Source organism: Agelaius phoeniceus, chromosome 18, assembly GCF_051311805.1.
Source record: "Agelaius phoeniceus isolate bAgePho1 chromosome 18, bAgePho1.hap1, whole genome shotgun sequence".
NCBI classification, from domain to species: domain Eukaryota; kingdom Metazoa; phylum Chordata; class Aves; order Passeriformes; family Icteridae; genus Agelaius; species Agelaius phoeniceus.
In genome coordinates, this window is record NC_135282.1 from 8,286,503 (window position 1) to 8,305,939 (window position 19,437).

General features: G+C 42.4%; 1 protein-coding gene across 1 annotated transcript; it reads right to left on the bottom strand.

Moving 5' to 3' along the window:
* Nucleotides 1-380: 380 nt before the first annotated feature.
* UBE2L3 (ubiquitin conjugating enzyme E2 L3) lies at nucleotides 381-18,105 on the bottom strand. The gene is made up of 4 exons (XM_054645502.2): nucleotides 17,972-18,105; nucleotides 9,567-9,662; nucleotides 6,095-6,281; nucleotides 381-3,131 (listed from the first exon to the last, which is right to left on the bottom strand). The coding sequence occupies exons 1-4, from the start codon at nucleotides 17,996-17,998 to the stop codon at nucleotides 2,977-2,979; spliced, it is 465 nt and encodes a 154-aa protein (XP_054501477.1). The 5' UTR covers nucleotides 17,999-18,105; the 3' UTR covers nucleotides 381-2,976.
* Nucleotides 18,106-19,437: the final 1,332 nt, after the last annotated feature.

A 19,437-nucleotide genomic window follows, 5' to 3' on the forward strand; every position in this document is an offset into this window, starting at 1 on the left:
GCTGGACTGGCTCTGATCGCACCCATCACGACGTTACACACCTGTGGAATTCTGCATGCATTTCCTCGCAGCTGAGCACTGAAGACCTGGGGGCAGCTTCTACCCAAGCACCATACTGTGAAAAACAGATTTTGTAAATTTGTTATTTTTAAATGAAGAGCATTAAACCCCAAATTTACGTTTAATTAGTGAAATGAATAATGAACTACTAAAAGACTATTCAATAGGGAACCTTTCAATCACATAAAATATAGGGAGATAAGGAAATTTCTTAGTAGTTCTGTGAAAGCTTTAAAGACAACCCAAGTTGAAATTAAAACACTACTACAATCCCAGTTAATTCCCAGACTTCTGTGAAAATAAAACCATGCCACAAAGCCTTTGAGAGCAATTTTTATTAGGGTAGCAGAATGGACTTGCAGAAAGCCTATACCAGTACTCCTGGGTGTAGTTTCACCAGTGCGCTGCTTTCATTGTGGATGTTCAACCGCACGTTTAAAATTCAGCATGGCTTAGGGAACCAGAGAGAACAAGAGCTTGATTTCCTGAGTTATCCTAGGACTTCGCACTTGGATTTCTCCTCCTCAGCCTTCAGCCACACAGGTGCCGGATCCCTTTGTTCAGAGGCTGCCCCAGACACGCGCCAGCACTTTGTTTACACGTCTCACAGTTTAGCAATTGGACTATGAAGAGCACACCAAGAGAACTGATAGCGAGATCTGTCTTCGTGTGAGCTCTGCAGCCGGAGGGGAGCGGCTGGCGCGGCTCAGCCGCAGCTCCCGCGGGCACCGCAGCCCTTCCGTCCCTTCTGCGGCATCCGGGCACAGCCAGGCAGACGGCGCAGTCTTTGACCTGAGAGGCTTTACAACCACAGAGTAACTATTGAGTAGCAACGAGGGCGGCAAACTAGTGCTACAATTTCGTTTCAAATAAAATTTAGAGGATGGTAAGTTTCCATGCCAACAGACATGATCAAAGGTACAGTGACTCGGGTGATGCAGAAGTTACACACTTCAGTTTCACAGATAATTTGGCATTATTTTATTATGAATCTGAGTGAGCGTGAACGAAACAAAATCAGTACCAACTTTCTGCAAATGAAGACACAAAGATGTGAAAATTTGGTAATAGTGCTCTCACAAGCCTGAAAACACTTAGGAAATGCAAGTTTCCGTAAATAAGGTGAATGTGGTTTAACTTTATTTACCTGCCAAAGAATCTGTCTAAGAACACTTAAACATAAAATTTCTTAGCTCCCTAACTCATAAAAAAATTTACTTTCAACAGAGGTGAGGTACTGGGCTGTCATTGTTTACACTAAATTGGAAATGAAAGCCAGAGGAGAGGGATGAATAAGGAAATAGCAAATACACAAGACATTAAAACCAAGAGAGATCTACTGCTTGACACACTAGTTCTGAAAGGTTGCAAAGGCAGAGGCTGTATTAAAACTGAACTTAGGAGTATAGGCAACCACCTAGGTGTCAGGGTTACTTCAACTCAGCTTCCTGCACATCGAAATGATATGTGCTCCCAGATACTGATGGATCTCTGGAAATAATCCATTCACTCAGTAGCAGAGCCCAGCTGCAGAAGGGGAGACAGCAGGTTGACTGTGTGGCAGTTTGACTGTGGAGCTAGGATCACGCTCTGGGCTGGGGAGGAAAGGCAGCAGAAGCAGCAGAGACAGGCAAAGGATGCTCAGCTCTGAAGGGAAAGGCTCCCTCTCCTTTCCCTCAGCATGCGAGGAGCGCCCCGGGGCAGCCACAGGATGGCTCTGCCTGGCAAAGCTGATGGACTGAGCACACTGAGCACTCACTGCAGCCCTGCACAGCTGATGGACTGACCACACTGAGCACTCACTGCAGCCCTGCCCCGTGTGCTGAACACAGCAGCAGCAGCAGCCAAGCACACTCTGCCCCACCTTAGTGCTCAGGCTGGCCTGGCAGCCGTGCTGGGGCTGGGAACAGCCCAAGGGCCCTCCCACAAACACAGACGCTCCTGACGCATTCTGAGGGAAAACGTTCAGAGAGGACAGGTCAGCAGTGCTGTCAGATTGAGTTCTTGAATTCAAAATTAACCTTTCCAAAATAATTATTTTAAATTCAAAAGACAGTTTGTAACTTTGGTACCTCTTGGTCCCCAATTTCTGGAACTCTCCTGAATTGGTTGCAATGTTGTTCTGTGCATGTTTCCCACTACTCTGCATAGGTATTAAAGATAGAAGTGAAGGAAGTTTGCAATCACGTTCTACTACTTGTTTGCTACAGATTTTTTTTCCAAAGTTTTCCAAGAGCAGAACTTAAGCCGTATTCTAATTCAATGATGCACACGAAAACTTGGATTTCCCTGTTTAATAGACATTGGCCAGATTTACATCAGACCCAGACATTATTTCTGATTGGTTTTGCGGGTTGGATTTTGTTTATTATGTTACAAACTGAAGTTCAGGGGAACTTGCAACAAGTCCCACAAAGCACAGTGCAACATTTAGAAAGAAAAGTAAATGAAACTGCCAAACACTCAATCATTTTCTGCCGGAACTGGGATATTTTTCCTAAGACATCACTTTGAGGAGGGGGTTAAAATTCAATGAATGAACTCAAGATAGTGGGAACTGCAAGGAAAAATAAGAAATGACAGCCACAACCTTTTCAATTTAAGGGCAGAATATAAGTCTAAGATATTTTTGATAAATTCTGACAAGAAAAAGAAAACAGCATACTTTAAAGTATATTGAAGCAGTGATTTTTAAACAAAGAAAGCAGAACTAGAACATCTTAAATTTTAATCCTTTCTTTACAGGTTACCTAGCCCACTTTTGATTAAGAAAACTGTAGAAAGTTAGTAACAGCCACAAGTTCACACCAAAAGGTGGCACTTGTCAATTTTCCATAGAGTCCTGCTTTACGGGGTGTCTCAAATGCACTGCTCCGATCTTCTATCATAGGTTGCTGACAGCACTTGTGTCAGATTTTAGTCCACTGGTCGCTTTTCACCATATTTCTTTGTAAACTCTTCAGCGTTCTTACAGAATTTTTTACGGTCCTTAGAGTATTCTTCAGCTAGGTCAGCCCGGAGGGGGTGCTCGGGCTGTGGATCATTCACCAGTGCTATGAGGGACTGGATTACTGTCAAAAGAAGTATAAACACCGTCAGAGACTTAGATGGGTCATTTTTCAAAATCAAAATGTAAGCAAAATTCCCCTGTAAGGAAAGAGCTTTAACTGCATTTAAATACATCCCCATAAATCTCGGGCCTTTTCAAGTGCAGGGCGTGAGTAAGCTGCAGTGATATGCCAAGATTTAGCTCAATGACCATGAATGAACACCAGAAAATCGTATTTGTAAACAAAATCAACATGAATGGAGACCAAAGTGCACTACAAATCATTTCCCATGTAATTGGCATCCCATCTAAAATCCTCTCCTATGGCTGAGAACGAACTGAAGTCCTCAGACAGGTTCCCTCCCTGAAGGGATTTGGTGAAGATGGAATTTGCACCATGAAGCATTTCCCAGCACCTGTCACAGGGACACAGCTGTGACCGACCCTCCTCTGGAAACCCTTTTTTCCAGCTTTATTTCCCTGTGATTCTTACATCTATGAACAGCAGGCATGTCTTCCCTTTACTCTCAACTTCCCAAGGCAGCCACCAGTAGAGATGTACTGGGCAAACAGCAGGGTGAGAGTGGCAAGGTGCTCACAGCAATGTCACCAATGTCCCTGTCACTTTCTGAAGAAAAGTCACTCTTCAGGAAATGGAAGTGCACCTGACATTTACACAGTGAACCTCACACCCCACAGTGCCACTCACTGCTACATTTTTCTCTGGGCAGGAATGAAGTTCATACAACGATGGTCACTCCAGCAGATGCTGGAATACCAGAGTGGCTTTGTTTGGGGCATTGATCCTCAAAACAAATACTCAAAGCCAAACTCAAATCCAACATTTGTCTCTAAACTGCAGAACAAAAGCATTTCTTAGCACAAATCCAAGTTTAAACTGCAACAAACTATCTAAGGAATGTAGAATTGATACCAGCTTCCTTCACAGTAACTCACCAGTCCTGCCTTACAGCAACTGCCATCACATTGCTGAAAACAGCAGAAACACTGAGGGGCAATCCCTTCTCACTGAGCAAAGCATGCAGAAACACCACAGAGGAAATGTGTGTTCAATAACCTTAGTAACAGTAACAAGCCAGAAAACACAGGCCTGGCAGAACAGGAGCTGCCTCGATAGTCACAGAGTTTGAAAACTATCCTGCCATTAACAGTTGTTTTTAATATTAAGCATAAATTAACAAAAAGTGCAGCAGTAAGATGTACATTTAGTATGCAAAAGGTAAGTTAGTGATTTATGATGAACTTAATTGCTTCATTTTTTTGACACCTGTGTGAGCAAAACCAATCACTTTGATGCTGTACTAATGATGCCACAATTACTTCATTGAGAAAAGCTAGGAGTGATTTTTCAGTGAAGAAGAAATCTGAAGGAAAAGGAATAGACATTTAAGCAGGGTTTTAGTAACACTGTCAGAGGTTCATACAACCACGTAGTAACAACAGATGTTGACGTTAAAACAACTTGAAGAAAGAGTTAAGACAAACAAAAAACCACACACAGCAGACCATGAGAGGTTTGCAATATTTTGATAGTCAGGATTGGTTCCAAATTCTGATTTTAGCACAGCTTGTATTCACTCTCTCAGATAAAAAGGGAGTTGCTACTTCTCAGGGAGACACTGGCTATTTTCTGCATGCAAACAATTGTTTCAGTAGTTCCAGCTAATGACAGCTTGTTTTTCAAGCTGGGTAGAGACATGTAAGTTCTTTAGTTAACTAGCAAAGGCTGATAGCACCAAGACAGCTGCTCAGGTGTGGAACAGAACAGAAACCTTCCACTTGTTCTTTCCATCTCCTCTCTCCTGAGGGCCTTTGTCCTGTAAAATCAGGGATAAATCTACAACAAATCCAAGCTCTCAGCAGTCCTATTTCACAGGCTCTCTCTGCTGCCACCTCCATATTCACCAACATTCAGCTGCTTCATCTCTTCTAAAACAACTGCAATTCTCCTGTTTTGTCTTTGGGCAAGATCACACAACCAGAAGTACCTTCTTTAGCACACAGGGATACACAGAAAAAGGTATCTTAAGTACAGCATTGTTTCCTATCAGGAACACAGATTATGTGAAAATAACCTTTAAGAAGAGCCTGGAAGGGGAAAGTATTTTCTCTTATGGAACAAGATACTTCAGTGTCACTGGAGCTCTAGCACTGCCCTAAACTGCTACTCATTTGAATTAAGACTCTTTAAAAATAAGTATTTTTTGCAAGGATGTTTGCTTTCTATATGTATAATAAAAGCCTAATACTCAACTAATTATCACCTGCCAGACAACACAAAGTTCTCACCCCAACAACTGATGCAAGCAACAACAGGAAAAAACCTACTTATATTACACTTAAGTCTGCCACAGAACTTGACAAAACTTTTTTCCTTACAATATTTAGATTCTTTATCAAAGACACTCTACACAGCAAGCCTGACAGCAATGATCTTTTAAGTTTACAAGTTAATCTGTAGTATCATCTCAGATTCTGTTTATGACTCCCATGATATTTCAAGCCATATGTTCAAATCACTGAACCACATGGCACATTATAAAATATACAGAACCTTGAGGTTTTAGACCTTGCCTTTCAAACATCCAGGAATTTACTGAACAGCTTTGGATTCTAAAGTCGCTGTTTAAAAAGAAACACAGCATAACCCCCACATGAACCACCAGCAAAATTTTAAAGTATGCTGAGGACACTTCCTTAATAAACTCCTTAGTCATGAAGACCAAGAGTTTTGTGGTTTCCTGGAGGTGGAAATGCCACTTCAGTGCCAGCACCTCCCATTCCAGTAACAAAATGAGGTTCCACAAGTTGCACTCTGTGCTCAACACGTGATTCATGACACAAACCTTACAATGAATATATCCTCAGAGCATTGGGAAACTGACAAGTAAAACATTATTAGCTTTAAATTCAAACACCACAAAGTTTCTCAATACCCAGTTCTTGCTCCACATGGAGTCCTACCTTGGTCAGTTTTGGTTGCTGGCTTCCAGTTTTCAGCACTAATTACTGGCAGACAAACCTGCCCCTTTTCATCGATGTTAGGGTGATAGATCTTTGTTTTAAATGTAATCTTAGGAGGTTTGAATGGATATTCTGCTGGGAAGTTGATTTCAATTCTGAAGGCTCCTTTATCATATGGAGGATTGTCCTGCAACAAGAAGGCAGAGTGTCAAGAATGTGGCACATGCTAATGGACACAAGTGAAAAGCAACATCTACAGACTTGGATTTCATTGATCTCTTCAATGACCTCTCTGAAAGGCATTTTACCAACTCTACTGCCAGGTTTATGTGTCAGGAAACATCAAAACCCATGTGAGAGGCAATACAAGCTGCAAGTTTGCATCCACCCTGGACAAAGCAGGTTGCCATTGTCCTACATTTCTGACATTTCCATGGGTAAGAAAGCATCCAGCTCCATTTACATCCAACTCAAGGCCCTCTCTAGTAAGTAGTTTTACGTTTCAAAAAAACATAGTAAAGCCCTTCCAAGACACAAACAGCAAGCCTGACAAGGGAAGTGGGTTTTTGAACAGTTATTCTGTGTGTCTCACAACATGGTGGCATGAACAGCAAAGCAATTTGGTTTGTCAGATCTCCCTAAATGTTTCGAGAATGTTTTTGTGCTGACTACACAAAAATCTGCTGAGCATTCATTGGTACTAAAGATAGATATTCACTGTGTTTGCTGATGAGAACATTCTGAATTTGTATGCAGTTTTAGCACCCACTCTTATCAGATCAGTTTTGAAGGAGCAGGATGAGAGATCTGTGAAGTGAGCAAAGCAGTTCTTCATGCTGAAACAGAAAAAACAATGCCCAGAATTTCACTAAGAAAAACCTGTTAGACTATTGATACTGATGCTTCAGATACTGCACAAGAGAGGCAGAACAAAAATAAACCACTGCTACATTTAAAGCCTATGAAAATACCATTCTGCACTGAAAACAGTAACTATGGAATGAAGCCTTTCCAAACACAAGAACAAGAATCAAAGGATGAGAGTTCCCAGTTGGTGTAAAGTATAATCACACCCATTCTTCATTAGCAACCAGACCCTTCCCTGCAATCAATTCTGCTCCAGAATTTATCAATACTTGGGGGTGGGGAGTGTTCCATTAAAATATTTGTCAACAGAAAACATTTAATTTTAGGCTCACCCATGTGAAGAATTTGGCTGTGTGTTTGTAAGAAATATAGCACAGTTTCTGCCAGGGGGAGAGGCAACTACAGTGGCTTTAAAATCACTTTTTACCCAAGCAATCCTAAAAGCTTTGGAAGTTGAACTAATAACTTGTGGTGGTGGTGACAACTTAGGCAGTCTCTGCCCTCTTCCCCCATAGCTCAATTGTTCTTTCCTCATCATGTGCTGTAATTTGTGAGGATGTTCACTGAACTGACACAAGAAGTGACCTCCCTTAAAAACATCCATTTTTTCCACTGTGCCTCTTACATGGACAAGGAGCCTGGGCTACAGTCTTGTTTTGATGTTGAAATCAAACAAACAGTGTACCTTGGCCACCCACAGGACACAAACTACTTCATTCTACAATATAGAGCAGGAAAAGAAGTTGCCCAGCTATCTTCAATTTGTGTCTCAATTGAGTGAACACCCTTAAAAACTAACAATTGTTCTGAAGAGCAAAATATGTTACAAACAGGAGCTTTTAAAGCTCTACAGCTCACCTTTACATTATCTTTCACAGTAATTCTGTGTGAACACTATTAAAAATAATAAGCATTATCTTTCACACCTTTGTTAAGCAGCTGACCAAGAAATGCCCAGTTACAGCATTTAATAATCAGTAACTGGTTAGTCCTACTGAAGTATGTGTCTTTAAACCCTAAGTAAGAACAACTGCTAAAACGGTAACAGCATGGGAAGCAAAAACACAGAGAAAAAAGTTTAACTTTCAATAAGCTCATGTATTGCATTTATAAGCCATCAACTCTGGTACCAAAAATAGCTAAAGAGAAAGTAACACTAAGACATCTATAGCATAACCTCAGAATAAAAACTTCCACTACTCTTTGAACACAAACAACAAATTTGAAATTACTATAGGAAGTGTAATTTCATCACAAAATTCCCCCTTAACTATACCAGCAGGGAATTTGAGGCTATTTCCCCTGTAACAGGACATATTACAAATCAAAAGGCAGGTCTGGAGCACAGTTCACTGCACCAGCATTTAAACACTTGTGATGCTGCAAAGCTCTGCAAAACAAACACCATGCTCATCCTCAGTCGAGCAGAAACTGTTAAAAATAGCTGCTGTACACCACACATTCCTAATCTTAACAGGAGTAAACAAGGATTTTGTTTGTTTTGTTTTATTAGTCATATTTACCAGCCTTATACTGCTTCAAAGTGTTATCAAAGCACTAAACTGTTACACATGAACCACAAAGTGACTGATTAAAGGGAGTTGTTCCTCAGCTCTGTCAAATTTCAGTGTCAGATCCCATTTGCTTTGTTTGCAGGAGCAGTGTCAGGCACTGCAAGGAATCACTTGCAGGCAGGTAAATAAAGAGCAAACTGAATGTATTCCACAGCATTTCAAGTGGAACCACCCAGCCATTACCTCAGCCTGTGCCATGTGAGCTCCAGAGCAGCCTCTGACTAACGAGGCACAGGCACTGCAGAGATGGCTCCAAGTGTTACTCATAGAATAAAAAGACAGACTTACACTGCTTGGGGAGCTTTCTGGCACCACCCACAGAAAACCACAACTGCTGCCCCCATGCCCATCCCCTATTGCTGCAGACTAAAAATAGCTCCAAGAACCAAGCCAGCCATTTCCCACTGCTATGGGCCACAGCTGTGGGAAACACAAGAGGTGAAAATCCAAGCGACTTTCAACCAAGAAATCAACACATCATATTTTCTGCTTTCCCCTTCATAACAAATCCCTCTCTACTTGACTAATAAAATGGTTACCTACTTCAATCAAACATGCTTTAAGAAGACTGCAGTGCTTTAAAAAAAAATTAAGTAAAATAAGTTTATTTTGGCACTAACTAATGCCTAAACAAAGATACTACTTTCTTTTAAAGAGCTCACTTGAGAAAATCCAAACCTTTTCCTTGCATCAAATTTTTCCCAATACCCAGTTTTATCCTAGTAATAAACCTAGTAAATTTTAAAAAAATACATATTAAGGAGTAAAAGTATTTCATACATCCTTTGTTTTTCCTGTGATCATGTAGATTTTTTATTTTAGGCTTAATGTAAAACCAAACTTCAGTGCTTCCCCTTCCAACACCTCTCCCAGCAGCCCAGTGCCACCACAGAGCCCCAGCCGTGTGTCAGCCCAGGCCCACAATAACGAATTATTTCATGGTCACCAGCAGCACTACTGAGCTATGGATTTATGAGATACAAATGATCCTCATTTTATTTTAAAGCTCATAAGGAACAGTCTATACTCACAGGAACAATAAGCCCTTGCCAGGTCAATAAATTAGCTTCATCAACCTGGATATTACGGAAGTTTTTCATTCCACATTTGCGAATTTCTTCAAGCTCCTGAAAAGCAAAGCAAAGTGTTAAGTGGAAGTTAATAACTGCATTAAGCAAGATGTTCACATTTATTTTTCAAAATGCTTAAAGGTCAACGTGATTTTCTTTAATTAGTGGTGTGGCAACCCACAGAAATAAGAAATAAAATTTTGCACCTGTAAAAAGTAAAATTCTCTGAGATGAGATACTAAAACTCTTATTTTCTGATATATGAGGAAAACACAAAAATGTCTTGTTATTAACATCATTATAGACACAATGAAGCTGGAGATTAAAAAACTACATTTAAATATGTCCTTGTATCTCAAATGTAAATCAGTGGCTTTGGTAACAGACTATTAACAATACTGTGAGGTGCAGAAATAAAATGCATCTTAGGGCTTGTGTGAAGCAGAGCAGTGATTTGGAAGAACTATTTCATAATAGTTTTAAACAGGGATAAAACCAAGGAACGGGCCAATTATTTCAACTGAAAATGAGCAAATTCCTGCATGAACAGCTTAAATTGATCCAAACCCAGAAAAATATCAATCAAGCCTTGTTTAGAGCAGTAACTTGAAAAGATTCAGCTTTCTCTCTGTTTAGTACCTCAAAGCTCACAGTACACATTAGGATTCCTCTCTTTAAAGCTGTATCAGTCTTGAGCAAGGTTATCTCTCTGCACCAGTCAAACTATTTTAATCAGTTTGTGAACCAGGTATCACCAGAATAAGTATTTCAGCATTTTTGTATTTAAAATGACATATAAGCCCTACTGTAGGGACTGCTTGCTGGAGTATTTCATAAGACCTCAAAAGAAACACCTCAAGGTTCCACTTTTATTTCCTCCACAACAATTACAGTCCTTTGTGGTTGAACTCTGCCATTTTATCTTTAAAGAGAGTTTAATGAAATATGAATTCAAAAATCATCCACAGCAAAACATAAAAGTTTCCCAGTGCTTTCAAAACTGCATCACATGCCTGGTGGCTGCATAGGTTAGGAAAAATGTTGCTTATACAGCAGCACTAGGGTGCTCTGACAGTGCTCAGCTCTGCACTGGCTGCAGGTGTCTTGCAAAATTAGGCTGGATATAATTATGATAAACCCACCAATTAAAAGCAAAGACACTACACAATGAAAAACAAAACCAATCAGTTTTCCTGCTACAAGTGCTGTCCGTGGTTTGCCTTCCAAAATAGCTCTATGTTCATCTTGGACCAAACCTTCCTGCACCTGACTGGCAGATTTCATACTTGCAGTAACCTCTTGCACAAATTCAGCATCATGATAAAATTCAAACCCAAAGGGAAAACGAGAATTCCAAATGCATGTGAAACAAAAATCAGGACAGTCCCACATCAGTAAATGAACATTTATATTCCTGCCCACTGCACCTACTGAAGCAAGAGCATACTCTGAGCACAGAAGTTTAACCTTGGAGCCTTGGATACTAATTGATGCCTAACACTATCTTCATGACACTAACACTGACTTCTTAGTCTAGACCCATGGATTAATCCCAAATTCCACTGCTGCTCGATTTATGCAATGTCACAGACAGTTTGGGTGGTTTTTTTTGAAGAGCTAAGAGGATTATCCTATTTCCTTAGAGCAGGAAAACATAACGCCCCCCAATAATCCCATGAGTCATATTTATAGGGATAGAGGCAAACCAAAATATTCAAAAGACAATAACCTTTTATGATTGCAGCTCTAGAGGTGCTTTACCATCACTCAGAGTGCAAATCCCCACGGTGCCCTGCTGTGAGTGCTCCTGCACAAAGCAGCAGAGCAGGGAGAGCCGGGCGGGTCCTGACAGGGGCAGGGACCTGCTCTGAACTGAGTTTGCTGCTCACTCCTGTCACACACAGACCTGTGAGGTGCTGGCAAAGCACTGCCCACAGCAGCCAAAGGATCAATTCCACTCCACACTAAATGTAACATACCAAACACTGGGAACAACATAAGCTAACCAAGCAGTAGGTATTTAAGCATGAAGAAACGTGCATCATCACAAGTGCCTTCATTCTAAAAGAAGACAAGGAAAATGGGTTTCTAGTTACTATAGTAAAAACATTATGCACATGACAGAAATCTCCCCCATTATGCCCAGTGGGACTGCAGCTTCCAGGAGCTTTTGTCCCAGGTTCAGACAACAGCACTGTACTGCTGCTGGCCCAGAGAACAATTGTCCAGATACAAAAAAAAAAAGGAAGGACTATGACTCTGTAATTCAGGTATGCTATTAAACTAATACAACAAATCAGAAAAGTGTAGCTTCACATTGCTGGAAAATTAAAGACCTACATTTTATAGTTAGATTCAGGTTGAAAAATTGTATGGTGAGTTAAGAAATGCAAGAATGCCATACAGAGATAATTGTAAAATTGTAAAACTTTGTATGCCATCAGTGAAAAGTTAAAATAAATATGCAAATTGTTTCCCACTTTTTCTCAAGCCCACCATATGAGAGAGGGAATTAAACAGTACAGAGGCACTAAAGAACTAAACAAAAATTATTCAGGCCATCTTCCTCTTTAAAATGTCATGAGAGGCCTTTGCAGGAAACCACTTCCAAAAGCAAAGCTGTGGTAATGAGTGGATGTGTCAGGCCTGTGCTGTGCCCTTCTCCCGCGGGAGGAGCTGACAGCTGTGCAGGGACAGCCGGGGATGAAGGGGCAGCAGCAGCTCCGTGCCTCACACGCAGCCAGGGCTGCAGAGGTCAGGGACAATGCAGCCACCTCAGCAGGGCACGCACCTGAACCACGGCCCTAGACAGACTGAAATTTGCACTGGAAATGACTTTTCCTATCCTAGGAGTGCTTCAGAGAGTCACTCCAAGTGAATCGGCTCCATGCTGGAGTTCCTCACAAAGAGCTTTTCCCCACAAGGGCAGTGTAACACTACCCAAGCCCTGCTGCTCTCAGGAGTGGTAGGACCTTCACCACACACAATTTAAGGCTGTGAGGGGAGGTTGTTTTGGTTTTTTTTCCTTCTGGCAACTGCCAAAACCCATAATAAAGATCTAACTGCCTCAGGGCTACGCAGGCAGACACTGCAGTATAGGAGTACTGTTAAAAAACCGAATGAGCTACCAAATACTTTCAAGCAGCACAGATTAAAAGCTAACAATACCTTTAACGCGGGCTTGAGCAACTCCAAAGGGACCAAAACTACTTTGAGGTAAAAAGATACAGTCCAGATATTTATTTCAAAGTAATACTTATGAGTCTAGGCAGACAGTAAATAGATTAATTCCTTTTCTTGTCCTCCACCCCCTAATTTTGTCAAGTAACATAATTAAAGGAGCACAGGAGGAGCGTAACTAAAGGTTGGATGACTGCAGTAAGAATTTAAATCAATCTTCATTCCCCACTCCTTTATCAACCTTGCATGTGACCTTGCTGCATTGGTTTATCCACTTGAAAAAATGAAATGTCTGAATGTTCACGGGGCTCTCTTGGGACATGATGTTTGTAATTTGGAAATGTTCAAACAAAGTGTTATACACAGCACATGAAATGGAGAAAACAGTTTCAGAGGTGGCACCTGATCCTCAAGCATATCATGCTGAAGGTAGTCATAAAAGTACATACTACTTCTCATATATTAAAGGTTTAAAATTGTAATTTTCAATACTGTGTAATCATTTGGGCTGTTCAAATCAAAAATTAAATGTTTTAAAGTAGAAAGAAAAGTGGCACCTATGTAGCTAAATCTTTAAAATGTAACTAAATCTTTAAAAAACCCTGTAACTGTTTTGTCCACTCATCTTTCAAGTTTTGGGACTTGTCTATAAACCCAAGCCAGATAGGAAAATGCAGTGAAGGCAAATACTTGTAAGAGTACAATCCCAGAATATGGGAATAAGTGTAAGAGCTCATACTGACTTGAGTAAGTTCTGCATCAAGCCCAGAATACTATTAAATTCACAAACAAAACCAAAAGCCTCCTGAAAGAACCCAAAATCATTATTACAACTTATATTTATCTGTTTATGAATGCATTCTCTAAAAAATGCCTGTAAGTTAAAAAAGCTCCAAAACACTGATCAGGAACTGGCTAGTTTCACTTTCTGCATTAACAGCACAGAGAAGTCTTAAAACACCTTAAAATCTGATTCTACCACACAAAAAAATCCATCACAAATCCAACCCAAAACAGAAATAGAATTTAGTTCTTTTAAGAATCAGCAGTAAGTTTCCTTTGCAACATTACAACCCTGTATACTCATGTCTTATTGACTGAACAATTCTACTTTTTGGCAAAGTATTTTATTTAATTAAAAATCTTTTTGTCAATTCCCAGTTTCAAAAAGTGAAAATGCATCCATATTCTCACTTCTGCCTAAGGACAATCATATGTTGCTCAAAACCATATTTCCCTTGCTACTAAGAACTGAAGTTTGGATCAATTTATCATTATTTTTCAAGTATCAGAGTTGTTTAAAATCCCTTTATTTGGGAGCACTACAGTGTTTACAGGACCACAGCATCCTGGAGATTGCAGGACACCTACCTGGGTGTGGTCCCATGTTTGTGTTTTATCATGGAGGAGTTCAACAGTTGCATAAATGTTTGACTATGCAACTATGGAAGCAGAGTAAAACCAATAAAGTTAAAATAATTGTCAACATATCTCACTTCCTATGTGAAGTGTTATTTACTCTTTAAATCCATTTTCAATTTCTATCACTAAAGATCCTTTTGAACATCTAAACTGCAGGGAACCAAGGCATGGATCTCACAGACAGCTGAGCTGCATCCCTGGCAGTCCCCATGGAGGCCCAGCTCCCTCTGGGGCAGCAGAGCCTTCTCCAGAAGCACCCAGACCCCCGTGGGACTGTGAGTGTCCAGCACAGAGCAGCCCTCCCTGTGCAGCCCTCACTGCCTCCCTCCCCACACAGCCCTGGATCCACAGCAGGAACGGCCTCTTCTATCAGAGTAGGTGGCACCTGGGCACAGCCTCCTCTTGAGGTCACTGGCCTGGTGTTCCCCATCACAGAGCCTGAGACAATTTCCTTTCTATGAGAAAGGGCCATGAAGCCCAGTGCCCCCTCCAAAGAGAAGCCTTACATCCTCTCCTGATATAATCACTCCATATTTGTGTGTTTTAACTCTGACTGTCCACAACACCACATCCTTGACAAAGCCTGCTTCATTCCACTGCTCACATTTCACAAGGAGCAGGATTCAACAACTGGGGCTCTTTGAAAAGGTGTAATGGTGGCTCACAGATCAATGTCACTGGAATATGAGTCATTAGCCATGTTTATTTCACGTTTTTGCTATGCTGAGTGCACTCCTGGAAGGGCACACCTCCATGGAGCTGCTGTGAATCAGGGGACAAGACTTCAGTGAGGTGGCACCATTTGATGGGATAAAGCTCAGCAAAAAGAGGCCATAAAAAAGGTCTTTGGCCTAGGGAAGGTGATTTGTTTAAACACACCCTCAGATAACAAGCCAATCTTGCTGTCTTTATAACCTGAATACCTGTTTAAAATTGGATGGTACAAGTTCAATGTACCAAAATTGGTAATGCTTGTTTCACACAGAGGTCTGTGAACTGAAGATGCAAATGGCTTCCCCAAGTGGGAAAGGGCATCCATTCCCACCTGGACAGTGGACATGGCCCCCAGTTTTCTACAGGCAGCCAGTGAGTTATTATGGATGTACTGCATCCAGTCTCTTTGAGCCATGGTGATTAATATGAATAACTATGATGCATGACTTGAGTCCAGAAAAAATGCAGTACTTCAAAATGTTGGCAAGACCTTAAGGAAACAGGAATTGCTTAATTTTATATAGCTATGAAAGGTTTAAGGTTTAGTCTCATTTATCAAAGACAAGCTTGATTATTTAGCTCTAAGAAAAGACAGTTAATGCTTATCCTAAATTATTTTAAAGGTAATTGACTGACACAGTGAAAAACCCTATTTCCTTTAGTTATAATCACTCATCATTCCAAGACCCTGACAAAGACACCCCAAAGACTCTTCCCAATTGCAAAACTTCAACAGTGAAAGACTTTGATTTAAAGTAGACCTGAGAACATGGGACTTTAGCAGTGATATTAGGCTGATACACACGTGAGCCTGGACCTTCACATCATGCTGCAGCAATCCCGATGACATCATCCCTACGAGAGCTCCACTTTGTTCCTGCCGAGATGAATGGCAGAGCCAGAGCCTCCTGGGCTGCCTCCACTCCCCGGAGCAGGAAGGGAGCTGCTGATTTAACAGCCTCTGCGAGCTGTGGGACACAGCAGCCCACGGCTCTGCAACTGCATAAAACCCACACAAACACGAGCAACCCACGGGTATTAGGCAACAGAAACAAAAGTGAAAATAGAAGAGGTAAGTTATCAATGTCTCCTGCATTCCCACACCACTCCCTCCAAAAAACAACTGCCACACCAATTTTTGAGAAAATAAGGTCACATTATCAAAACTCCTTTTTAGTGTATTTTAGTGTAAGACTGAAATTCTAATGTTTCAGAAGTATAGTAAAAATGAAGAGGGAGGCTAAAAAGCAAGAGGCATTTGAAAATACTAAGAACCATTTTTCTTGCCTTTGAGATTTGTATTTTCTATTTTAAATAAACCACAAAAAAAAGAAGAAATAGATATGATTCCTAACAGAGTAGTGATGTGCTTTTGAACAATTAATGTATTATTTCAGAACAGAAAGAAAAACTGCCTTACAAAACCAGTAAACAACCATTTAATCTTGTCTGAAACTAAGGGAAACCTTATTTGAGTATGAAGCAACAGACATGGTGATTATAAAACTAAAGCCCAGAGAAAACATAGAGCTATCAAAAATGAAGTAAAAAATGAATTCCATCTCACCAGGATCCTTAAGACAATTAAAGGTTTATACCTACTGATTTTTAATACATATGAATGACACTGCACACAATCTAGCTACTATTTTGAAATGCTCCATAGAATATTTAAACCAACAAAATGAGTCTTATAGAAGCACTGCTGAGCTATTGGTTTCCTCTAAAATACCCAAGTTATAATGGTTATTCATATATCTGCTCATCAAGGAAATGCAACTTCCGGACATGCCATGAACACGTCCGGGTGAAATCCCAACCCTACTGGGGGTCCAGGGCCTTGAAGCCAGCTGTAAAACTGGTATTAAAGGATTAAATTTAACAGAATCACCCAAGAATCTGTTAAATCCCAGTGGAGAGTTATTCTGCACCCCACAGGGGCAGGTTTTTAAATAAGGCTGAAACATTGCTCAACAGTTATGGGGTCTTTTGCCTCCACCTCTCAGGCCTGGCCTGTAAAGTCCATTGATTTCCCCACAGACACTGCACATGCAAATTTGGATTCTGCCACAGCATTTTACAGATGAATAAATTTTATGCTACTATGTAGTGTGTCCTAGGCAAGCCTCGCTGCTTACAGTTTAGGATGTTAATTGGCAATTATATACAGCACATAAAATAAATGTGCGTGCTTTGGGGGCAATGGTTACCATTTTCCTTGTAAGAAGTACCTTCCTCCTCAAAGAAAATAACGAGAAACATAAACCCGAGTGGTATTTCATCATAAACTATACGCACTCTTGGTAAAAGAGCAGCTTTTACCAGCTGGGGCCGAGTTTCCATTTCCAAGTATCATCCACGGTTCAGAACAAATAAGAGTGAAGACAAAAACATTACCACGTCCGCAGCGAATGAAGAAACTTCTGAACCCAGGTCCGTGTTTCTGTGTGATAAACCTCTTACTCATACGAGGAAGAGGTTACTCTCCGAAACAACGAAAACGAAATTATTTCATCCTCGGGCGCCTAGGGACGGTTCCTCACCGGGGCGAGCGCGGGGGAGCGGCGAACCTCCCCCCGCAGGGAGGGAGGAGAGGGCGCTTCCCCGCCGCGGCCTCCCCCGGCAGGGCCGCCGAGCCCTCCCGCCGCCCCGGGGATGCCCCGGCCCCGGGCGGCGGCGTTTCCTTCCCCCCGTCCCTTCCTCTTTGCTTAGTCACCCTGAAGCCCCCCGAGCGAGGGGGTCGGGGCGGCCCGCGGCGCCCGCCCGGCGCCCCCGCCCAGCCCCGGGCGGCAGCCGGGCCCGCGGGGCGCTGCCGGAGCGCGGGGCGGCGGCGGCGGGGGGGCGCCGCGGCCCCTCACGGCCGCGGCCCGACTGCCGGCTGCTCCCGCTCCGGCCGTGAGGGCGCGGGGCGCCGCCGAGGGGCGCGGAGGAGGCCGCCCCGCCGGGGGGCGGCGGGGGAGGCGGCCCCGCGCTGCCGGAGGGGGCCGGGGCGGAGGGGCGGCCGCGGGAGCCGGAGCCGCCCGCCCGGCGGCCCTGCCCGGCGCTGTTACCTTCATCAGCCTCCTGCTGGCCGCCATCTTGGCTCTGCTGCTGCGCCCCACAATGCATCGCGGCGCGGGCCGGCCGCTAAACCCTGCGCTTCCTGGGGCGGTGCGCGGGGGGGCGGGGCGTGCGCTTGGCTCGGCTCGGCTCGGCTCGGCTCGGCTCCGCTCCGCTCCGCTCCGCTCCGCTCCCCGCCCTGAGGTCTCGGTGGTGCCTTTTCAATCACCAATCACTGATTTAAAAGTGTTGCTGTGCCTTTTTCTATTTACTGTGCATCCCCCAAATTCGATACCATCTTCCTCGGCGGGGGCTACAACCACCTGTAGTCACGGGCTTTCTCAAACAAGCCCACGTCCTCTTCAGAGCCCCCATAAGCTTTATTTCTTACATTCTTCCGGCACTCTGAAGGGAGAGAGAAGGGCTATTTTCCAAGAGGTGTCTGACCACAGAACCATGCTCAGCTATGCTGGTCTCAGATGAAAGCACCCTTGGCCTTACCTCTCCTTGAGCAGCCCAGTCCAGCCTCAGCCCTGCCACGCTGTGTGACAGAAAAGTGCTGTGGGAGAGCAGAAATGCACCGTCAGTAGCAGTCCATCCTGCCATTTGAGCAGAAATGCACCGTCAGTAGCAGTCCATCCTGCCATTTGAGCAGAAATGCACCGTCAGTAGCAGTCCATCCTGCCATTTGCCATGTGCTTTTAGCCCCTTCGTGGGGCTCTTTAGCTGCTCCCAGCTCTCATGCTCAGGATCCAGCAGCAGTGCAGGTGTCCTCAGGTATCCAAGACACAGGGCTGGCAGATTTAAGTTACTACATGGACATGGGACATAAGTTACTACATCACATCTAAAATGCCACCAGACATCCGTGTTCAGGTACCTGACTTGCTCCCTAAAACCTTCTCCATTGACCCAATGTACTCAGGAATTGCTCCAGGACTGCTGGATGTGTGATCTCAGTTTCCCTTTCCCCCACCCTTGTGTCAGTTCATGTCCTCATTTGATCTAACACTTGTTCTACAGAACAAGTCAGCAACAAAGTTCTAAGCTCTAAAATAAACTTTACAGACTCATACAACCTGAAGAAGGAAATGTTATGCTTATTACAGGCTTTCAAAAACTTGTAAAAATGCAACAGAAGTTTTTAATTTTGAAGCACAGGATTATAATCTTAAAATTAGTTCTTGAATAAGCTATTTACTAATCAATAATTACATTAATACAGTGCTTATTTCTACAAAACTCAATCAACATTTGTTAATGAAATAAGCTATATTGCATCTATAAGAAACACCTTAATCCTCACCTACTTCATATGCATATTATGAAATAGTTTGTAAATAGTTATTAAATATATTTGATGATCATGATAACTTTATTCTGTTGGATATGTAAAGATTTTTGCATTCAATTTACTCCAGGAAAATGGACTCAGAGGATGCTGAAAGAGGCAGACCCTCATGGGGAAGCAGTGGAG